General features: G+C 40.4%; 1 protein-coding gene across 1 annotated transcript in view; it reads right to left on the bottom strand.

Annotated features, from left to right (window-relative positions):
* Positions 1-303: 303 nt before the first annotated feature.
* Positions 304-10,219, bottom strand: part of GNA13 (G protein subunit alpha 13) — a 201,225-nt gene continuing 191,309 nt past the window's right edge. Inside the window, exon 4 of the mRNA XM_086930946.1 lies at positions 304-6,327. Within this exon, the coding sequence (XP_086787072.1) occupies positions 5,755-6,327 (573 nt within the window). The 3' untranslated portion in view covers positions 304-5,754. The remainder of the gene's footprint in view (positions 6,328-10,219) is intronic.

The raw sequence follows: 10,219 nt of genomic DNA, 5'->3' as shown, positions 1-10,219 counted from the left end.
TAACATTTCCCTGTGTCTTCAATAAAATTAGGACAATCTAATATTAACAATTGGAAAACTCGCATTAGCAACCCACACAGAATCACAACCACTGATTGTTTGGTAAAAATGGCTTTGTTATCCATTCAAATATTGGTCTATGCAAGCAACTTAAGCTTTCACTGTTAGGGCAGTAGATACATGTGCAAGGAGAAGAGCTAAGTTATAAGCAAAGAAATAACATGAGGCAAAACATGAGTGATGTGCTACTGAATCTTAACTATCCATACATACTAGCTGGACTAATAAATTAGAGTCCCATACTGTTTGGCATATGTGTTTATTAAAGGTCAGTACACATTTTTTACAAGGCAAATATTAATTGGTTGAAAGGCAAAACATTTGAACAGTATGTACAGGCAAATGTACAGTTGACAGTAAAAAAAAGGCATTGAGCAATTTGGTAATTAAGAGGTTTTGAAAAAGTAAGCTTTTCTTAAAGTCTGTTTAGCCACTCCCTCTATTTCCTCTCAGACAGCCCTTTTAAGAATAATTTATTGCCAATAGAACTAACAGATGAACAAAAAAATGTACAACATAAAAACGATGCTCTGCCCCCAGAAAGTTATACAAATTACAAAGCTACGACAATCCTAAACCCAAAAAAAGTTTTATACAAAGCACGATTTGTTAGATTTATCTAGAAGGTGATCATAAAATATATATTTATTTCAAAAAGTTAAGGCTTCACGTACGGCTTCACCACTGTTGTACTGAACACAGAATTAAAAAAATATAAGGAACCAAAGTTTAGTTTTCTTTTTCAAATGCAAGGCACAGCATTAATGGCACAAGAGTGGTGCACTCCACTGTCACCAAAAGTAGCACCACTAGCTAGGTTCCTCAAACCGGTAACTTACCTGGTATCCTATCCACAAAGGCTATATCGGGTTTATTTTGGCTTCTACTGCAAACTGTAGTTTGATAGGAAAATACAAACAAACCCTCTTCTGAGACCAACTTACCAAAGACTACAACTGCATTTTATGCTTTGGATGTTGGGTTTGTTTCCCATGGATTCGTTCAATACTCATTTTGACAGCCCAAAAAGAGCTGGAAAAGAAGGCACATTCATATAAAATATAAATGACTGTTTAAATCAGTAACATCGCCGCTGAGTAGATTTGACAAGACAAAAGTCGTTTTAGGGTCCTTGATGTCATAAATAGAAATTGATACAAGAACGTATGCCATTTTATGTGACAACAAAGATTAATGTATAAACAAGACTTACAACATGAAATGAATGGTTCTGGTGCAGGCATGATCTTTAAGGGAATTTCAAAAAGCTCACAAAAGAGGCTTTTGCCACCTTAGAGTTGGCAACTATAGAATCAGCCGAAAAGAAATTAAATCCACATTATTACATTTTTCCTTTTGGAGAAAACGGGCATAGAAATCTGGCAACATGCTACATACTCAAGGGCCAAACAAGTCCTTTAAGTACGCCTGGCCTGAGTACTCTAATCTGATCTACACATACCAGCTGGCCTCGTGGTAAAAGGGACGCATACAAGTATTCCATGTGGACAACGATGACGTCTTTAAAAGTTCAAAAGTCATCTCCATTCCTAAAGGCCAGATATTAGTCTCACACATTTCACAAAAGATTTCGTACCATATTGTCTTCGCCTAAGCACAGATGAATGTTGCAGAGTGAAACTCAAATATTGAGCCTTGTAATTGGATAGTCACTGAGAACAATTCTTTAACTGTATCCTTAAATACCAAAAGAAGTGTATGCAAATTACTCATCTGAAAGGAATACAACAATGGAACAGACTAAATTGCATCAATCTGGTTTCTTTGAAATGTGAGAAGTTTAAGCGAGTTTATTTCCGGTTAGACGGTGAAACTTTTTAATGTCACATGCTTTGCAAGTCTTTCCTAAACTGTACAATCAGCGTATTTTGCAAAGACCCACAGAAACTACTGCAGAATGCAAATGTGAGCCCATCAAATACAATTAACACACTGCTCACAACAGAATATTTAGATTTTAATTTGCGTTTACTTGGCATAATTTGCTTTGGTACACCTTGGAAAGGACACTTAAGGCATTATCAAAGCAGATGTAAGACCATTCAAAGTCTGAAAACACCAAAGGCAATTTAATAGACTATTGGGTTTGGTGAAAGTGTAATAATTCGTTTACATTCAAACACATACATACTCAAGTAAATGAAAAGTGAACTTGTAAGTAAGCTTCAAAATCATTATTAGGAATTATTAATTTTGCTGGGTTATGGATAACTAGTTGGGTTGCATGATACCGTGGTGGTAAACATTTGGCAAAGCCAGTAAAGTAGAAAATAAAATGCATGCAGGTATATGCATACCTACACAAACAAAGGAAAAAATCCTTAGTGCTATGTGCTTAAAGATTCTAAAACTGGTTCACATTATAATGAAAAATTAAGTGAAAATAATAGTGAGTTGTGCTGCGTATCAACACCTAAAGAAACACAGCTGGCCCATCGTCCTCTAAAAACAGAAATAAATCTGACTCACATGTAGTAAGTTCTATTACTTCTACTCAAATAAGTAAATCCAATGACCCGGATATTATTGATCAGCGGCTAGGAGAGGCTTCAAATAACTACCAATTAAAGTCAGCATTCTCATACATTATCATGCATAAAGGTGAAAACCGAATCAAGATGATCCTCTCTTGGACTATTTCGGAGCGCATGCATTTTGGCCATAACCAAAGATCGGTTAGACTTCTGAAACCATACCTGTGTTAAGTTATTTACTAGGAAGGTTGATCTTTTATATTCAGAGAAGTAATAACTTTAAATATTAGGGTGGGGTGGCCAACATGTACACAAATCAATCATTTGCTATGATAACAGTGGCCAGGCATATTAGGTGAGAACTTGTGCAAGAATAATGTTCTAAATGCGTTCTCAACCCTAGAAAGACCCCAGTGACATCAATTTAAGATCTAAATGAGGCTGACACTTTATACTAGAAGAAAGAACTCCGTCAATTTGCATTATGGGCAAAGCATGAGAGGTACTGAGGTGCATACAATCACCACCAATGCCAGTGCAAATAAGAAAGGGTTTCCAACGTATTTATGAATTTATGACCTGGTCAACATGTCCCAAAGGACTGGCAGATTTGAAAAGCCCACATTCAGTACCTGCTTGGTTGTGGGAAGCGAAAAAGTAATGACTGCACTAGTTTAAATACATTTTCAGGTGTCACTGCAGCAGTATTCAACAGGGCACACTAACTGTGGAACGGTGACTGAAGTTCCGAAAAGCACATTTAGAGAGTGAATGTTGGCTTGCAAGTTAAATTACTTTAAAATCAAATGCCTTCCACTATTTTGGTTCCAGGTTTATCAAATTCAACTAAACATCTGCACTTAAGAATTGTGGGCTAAATACATTACCCCAATTGTTCCTGCAAAAGAATTAAACATCAATCATAATATGAATATAATTGTAAAAAATAAAAAATAAACTATAAATACCAATGCCTTTATTTCAATGGAGTGTGTATGCTTGCACACAAGCACAATAAAGGAAATACTGTTCGGTACCAAGAATCGTGCACAATTTTGGCTTACTTCTGACCACAAAAAAACCTGTGGTTTTACAGCAGAACTTAAATTCACGATTTGAGTATGTTTCAACGTTCCAACAACCTACGAAAACGTCCATTAAACCCAGAACTCCAATCCAAATGCAGACCTATGCATAATTCATTAACATTTCTACATATAAAAATAAAAATACCTGAGATCACAAAGTTCGCTACCGTCAAGGGCAGTTAGAAAGCCTATGAAGAATTAGCTGTGCCTTATACAAAAGCTTGAAAAAAATAGTAGTGAGGGATTATGCCGTGCAGAAATCGCTCCACGCGAGGTACAATTAAGGGTAAACATGCCTGGGACAGTAATCATTTAGCAAAAAACATTGCCTTACGATACTTTGATCTCACCATAAAGATTCAACCCAGGTACTGAAGCCATTTTAAAACGGTGATGTTTGAAAGGTTTGTAACACAAGGCAGCAAGATCCTGGCAAATAGGGGCAGGATCAATTTGAATGTCCAAATTCACTATTCCTCTAGAGGCACACCTTAAATCCTCACCCCAGTTTTTCCCTGTTGCACTCAAATTATAGTTTCTCTATTTCAGTAACTTTTTACATTTCTACAACCAATGCTTTAAAAGTAGTCTGTGAGGGGTAATGTTCGAAATATTCAATGGGAACGTAACTAACATACCAAATTATTACCAATAATAATCAGGGTGAAGAGGAGGTTAATGCACATATGCAAACAACTGCAATTCTATGACGTTTTATCAACCTTACTGCTATTTAGTTGAAAGAGGGAAACCATTTTCAAAAAAGGGTATTCCTTGGAGCACAACATATAAAAAAAGAAATTGGCTTTTAACATATAAGCAAACGTTTTGCATGCCTTTTTCATCTTAAACGTTCAGTATTTCTTGTTCCTACAACTGCTCTTTAATCAGTCCCTGAAAGTTTTTTTTAACTCCGTGTGCCAGATGCAGCGCGAACCATAAATTAACAAAAATTCTATTTCATCTCCAGAAGATGTAGGTGTGTGATAAAACTGCATGCAAAGGAAATACTGTCCCAACATTTTTTCATAGTAGCAAGAATCCTATCAAAAATTACAGTTACCACATTATTTAAAAAAAACAAAAAACTTTAACAGGTCATTTCTACACCAGCGGCTCCAGTAAGATTCTTCAATGTACAAGTGTGTATCCATACTGCCTTAATGTCTTATTAACGAAACCAATCGGCATAAACGGGACGATTTCTGCCTATGACTTCTGAAACCAAAACCCCCAGCCACAAACATCCGCCAACTCTTCCTTGAGAAAATAGGCATTATGCTTCAATGGATGTTGTCTTCTAGTGGCAGACTGTTTGACAAAACGGTAATCTGGCAACTCTAAAGAGGTGTGTGCTGAAAAACAAAGTTTCCGATCATAACATTTTTTTAGGATTTCCTTTGGACCACAGCACTGAGATAAAAGCTCTAGGTTATACATTTAAAGATGTGTAACTTTTAGCCTCGTACCAGTTGTGTCAACAACCCTGTCATTAGCATGTCTCCAAAATGCATGTATGTAAACTTTAAAATACAGCTTAAGAACATCTTATTTAAAATCACGCAATTAAAAAAAGTTGTTGCTTCATGCAGACAAGACGTAGACACCCCACTACCTCCAACAAACCTAAGGCCAAATCTGCAGTCAATGGGGTAAAGCATAAAGGCAATTAGTCTGTGCAAAGGTTTCCTATAGCCCTTGCGTTGGAAAACAATTTCATCATGATTAATACGACTTAAAAATGTTCCGAGTTGAGGACATTTTCTCATTCAGAAGTCTCGATCTTTTCCCACTTTCCAAAGGAAGTTAACCATTCACAATACAAACAACCTGACTTCAGAGAGGTCGGTGGAAGAAAGCCAAAGAGGTTTGTGGGAGAGGCACAAGGGGCAAGCTTCAACTACTCGTATCCAGGTGTAAAGCAGAGCCCTACAGCTGGGCTTAGTCTTGAAGCTAGTGGATGAACAGTTCAAATTAAATCTGCAACATGCTCGCTTGCAGCCTTACATCCACCAATTAAAAGGTCTAGATGGGCAGGATCCAACTCCTTGTTACACTGCTAAAACCTTAAAATCTGAACACAAAGGGTGTTAAAATAAAGTTTGTGTGCATCACTGCAGCATTAGTTGCTTGAGATTGTCGTGAAGGATGGTATCTTTGACATCACGGAAAACCAGTCGAATGTTTTCTGTGTTAATAGCAGTGGTGAAGTGGTGATATAGAGGCTTCTGTTGTTGGTCTCGGCGCTGGTTACGGAAGCAATCCACCAGGAATTTCTGGACATCAGTTAGCTTGATGGGGTCTCCTTCAAACTCTGGAAAATAGTCCTTGATGCTCACAAGTTTTACTTTTTGCTCAAGCAAGTCTGTCTTGTTAAGAAAAAGGATAATGGAGACATTGCTGAAAACTCTGTTGTTAACTATTGTTTCAAAAATGTTCAGTGATTCTGTGAGACGATTTGTTGCTCGATCCTCCATCAACACCTGGTCATACTCACTTGAAGATACCAGGAAAAGTATAGATGTTACGCTGTCAAAACACTCAAACCAACGTTTTCTTTCTGATCTCTGCCCTCCTACATCAACCATCTTAAAAGGAACATTTTTAATTTCAAAGTCGTACTCGTGAATCCCTTTAGTGGGTCTTCTTGCCAAAAGAATATCTTGCTGAGACGGAATATAGTCCTGGAGAAGAAAAGAGTCATACTTTAGTAATTCACAACAAAACATTTAATATATTTCAGTTTTGGAAGCCTGGCATAAAACACCACAAGTTAATGATGTGGAAAAACAAGCTACTTACATGTAAATGGTAGTGCTCCAGTAATGAACCTTCTAGATTTGCATCCTTGAATCTTCCCTGAATGAATGAATGAATGAATTTATTTGTACAGCGCTACATTCACTCAAGGGAGCATCTTGGCGCAGACAAACAGATCGAAACAGAAACAGAAGCGAGACGGGGGCCTAAGAGTGAAGCCCTGTCGTTATGATGGCAGTGCCCGGCATAGCTTAAACAAGTGACACTGTTACCTAATTCAAATGATATTAATAAGACCCAAACTTCCACCAGATAGCAGCTCCTGAAGCATGCCTCCCCTCAAAGACCACCATACATCAAATTTCTCAACAGGAGTGTAAATGTAATATGTACGAGGTATACACGAGTTGAGCTATCACGGAGGAAGAAGGGTTGTATGTGAATCTATGAGATTTCAATACTGGAGAACTACAGTGTACAGGTAACTTGGTTTCTCTCCACTATTTCATGCAACAGAGTCACATGCTTGAATCTGAACAGCAAGCAGTTTTCAACATGAGAGAATTCATCTTAAGAAGAGGTGGGAAGACATTAAAAGGAAATCCTAAAATATATAGCAGTGCTCACCTCAGTGAGCAGATGGTGAAGTACTGCAGTTCACTGTCATCTAGGCAATAATGAAGCATTAATGTATTCCTGGTACTCCACGTGGTGGCTCTGCAGGTATCTGGCAAAGGCACTCTAAACAGAGCAGTAGAAGCCACCTGAAATATGCACAGACTTCCATCCAAAGGATGTCAAAACCTTATGGTGGCAGAAGTCAGTCAAGAGATACTACTTCTTGACAGAATAGGCCCTTTTTAGGTCTCGTGGCGTTGAACCACGCGTAAGCGCGGTGTCGCCACAGACGTATAGTTAGCGACGCAGCTTTCCAGGAGACAGGAGCTGGCCGCGCGCATCTTGAAGAAGGCAATCGGAGCGGGCCACACACGCGCGAAGGAGCTCGCTGTGGCCATCTCCTGTGCAGCGCAAACACACGCATGCGCAGACACACAAAAGCGCTCATACACGCACGCACACATACAGAGACACCCCCGCACGCACAGAGACACACACACAAGCGCACAAAGACCCCCCCCCGGCCACCCTCCCTCTTACAACTAAAGCCCACTTACCGCCACTCCGGACTTCTGCAGCCTCCACCGCTGCTCCTAGGGCCAGGCACTCCGTGGGCTTCACAAGACTGAAGTCCCGCCGCACGATAGGTTTCGTTTTCTCTTATGAACGGACAACTCAACCAGCTTCAACTCTACTGCTGAACCAGGTGAGGAGCTTATTGGTGGATTGTTGTGTCAAAGGCTCGCTGGTCCTGGGGTGTGGGGGGCTTGGCTCACTCCAGGGTGCGTAGCTTGGGCTCAGAGGGGGCCTTGAACATGGGCAGTGCCAGAGCCCTCTCTGAAGGAAAATGCCAGGATTGTCGATATATTTCTATCTGATAATACCTTGCATCTGAAACCTTGACGTCTGATAAATGGGTAGGAAGCCGATGCGGAGGGCCCCTTTGCAGGGCTTTCTGAAGGCCGCCAATGTTGATCCCAGAGAAGGATGCACCATACCCAAAGTTCAGAATAATCAGAGTATGAAAGGGATTTCATGGATAGCTTGAGACTCTGGCATGGTCTGGTGGTCGTAGTCCAATGTTTGACAGCAAGGGAGGTGTGCGGCACACAATAGATTAGTGTGTGGGTTCAGGAGACCACCCTACGTGTGAAGGGACCTGGCCAGGGGGTGATAGTGTGTGGGTTCAGGAGACCACCCTACGTGTGAAGGGACATGGCCAGGGGTGATGCCGGAGAACGAAGATGTTCCACGCATGAATAGTAACAGTGGATTTACGGATATTTCAATGCAGGGCAAACGCCAACTCCCTCTAGGTGCAGATGTTTTCCCGCAGTGATTACCCTCTTTTTTTATTTTATTTACGTGCCCACCCCCTTCTCCCCCAGTTCACCCATTCCCTCTTCCTAAACTGCCGGCCTGCATTTTTTCACATAAATCTGCTGCGATTATTTACAAAGTGCAGTGCAAATGGCGAAATGCCCTTTGGGAAGAGAGATGCAACACAAAGACGGTGTTCCTTAAAAGTGTGGTATCATTGCTGTATAGAAATATTATGCCACACTCCAAAAATTAAGTTCTAATGAAATACAAATCTGCAGACTATGGCGAAAAAAATAGGATGGAGAATTGATGATAAAGAGGAAACCAGGGTTTTCAAAAACTATTGCCCTTGTAGTCAGCCCCGTGCGTGAGGTGCATCATCAAAGCTGTGTTAAAAATAACAGCTATGAGCCCGTGCTGAGGTGCATCATCAGAGCTGTGTGAATAATAACAGCTGTGAGCCCGTGCCGGAGGTGCATCATCAGAGCTGTGTGAATAATAACAGCTGTGAGCCCGTGCCGGAGGTGCATCATCAGAGCTGTGTGAATAATAACAGCTGTGAGCCCGTGCCTAAGGTGCATCATCAAAGCTGTGTGAATAATAACAGCTATGAGGCACGTGCTGAGGTGCATCATCAGAGCTGTGTGAATAATAACAGCTGTGAGCCCGTGTCGGAGGTGCATCACCAGAGCTGTGTGAATAATAACTGTGACAGGCCCGTGCGTGAGGTGCATCATACACATTGCTCAGGTCACCCAAATTCCTGCACTCTCTACCACACTGCTTTCAAGAACAGCACACACTCTCACGGCTCAGCAATTCAAAGTTTGCTAAACATTTTATGCAACGTATTGTCATACACAATGCCAATAACTTAAACTTTAATGCTGCGAGATCTATTGCATTGTAAATGGTTGTCTTGGAGGTCCATAGGTCTAAAAAGCTGATCAGACTTTTTCAAAGTTTTAGTTCTTTCGAGATAGAGTTTGAGACAATGCTTCATTACTAGAGTATGAAGTGTTCTTTCCACTGTATTAGTAGGATTTCAGGAAGGTTTTAAGAATACTAGTCAAGGTGAAAGTCTGATGGGATCACTCAAATTAAACACATTATTTCTTGATATAACCGTCTTAGTTTTAAATGTAGGCATGATTCCTTTATAGAGAACGCTTTAATTTCACTAATCCTCCTAGCAGAAGTCAAAGTCAGAAACAGGGCAATTTTCCAGGACAGATATTTGAGATGTGCTTTATGAATAGGCTTAAACGGGTCCCTAATTACCTGGGAGAGGACCGTACTTAGCTACCAAGAGACAGGCAGCTTCTTACTTGGAGGATGGGTCCTAAAAAAGACTGAAGAAACTCCTTCACTAACCTATTGGATCAGAGAGACAGCTTTGACATGGACCTTCCGAAGAGCGAAAATGGTGCTACATGGCACTTGCCTGAGCTAGGAGGCAGACCTGAACGAGCCGGATTGAATGAATAATGTACTTATTTTTGGCAACACCTTATCTGGTAGAGGCAGGATAGAGCCGCAGATTCCTTACCTTTGAATTCTACCCAGGTGCCAGACTGTATCTGTAAAAAGTTTTACAGCAGTTCTTCTTCGCTTCTGTAGGAGGGTGTTGAGTGAATCCATAGCGACATCCACTGGATGTGACGTTGGGAGTCCGTTTCTTCTGTTACTATTATCCGCTCCAAAAACGCAGAGCCACTCATAGAAACTGCCTATGGAAACGGTGTGATCAAAAAGCATTTTATATCAAAACAATTACGAAGTCCTACTGAAAGGCATTAGAATGCCTAGAAGGGATCTTGTAGACAAAAGGAACAACCAGTTTACAGGACAGGGAGGATCAGTAAAGATTCTGTG

Source organism: Lissotriton vulgaris, chromosome 7, assembly GCF_964263255.1.
Source record: "Lissotriton vulgaris chromosome 7, aLisVul1.2, whole genome shotgun sequence".
Classification (NCBI taxonomy): domain Eukaryota; kingdom Metazoa; phylum Chordata; class Amphibia; order Caudata; family Salamandridae; genus Lissotriton; species Lissotriton vulgaris.
The sequence above is the reverse complement of the archived record's forward strand: the minus strand, read 5'-3'. Positions and strand labels throughout refer to the sequence as shown.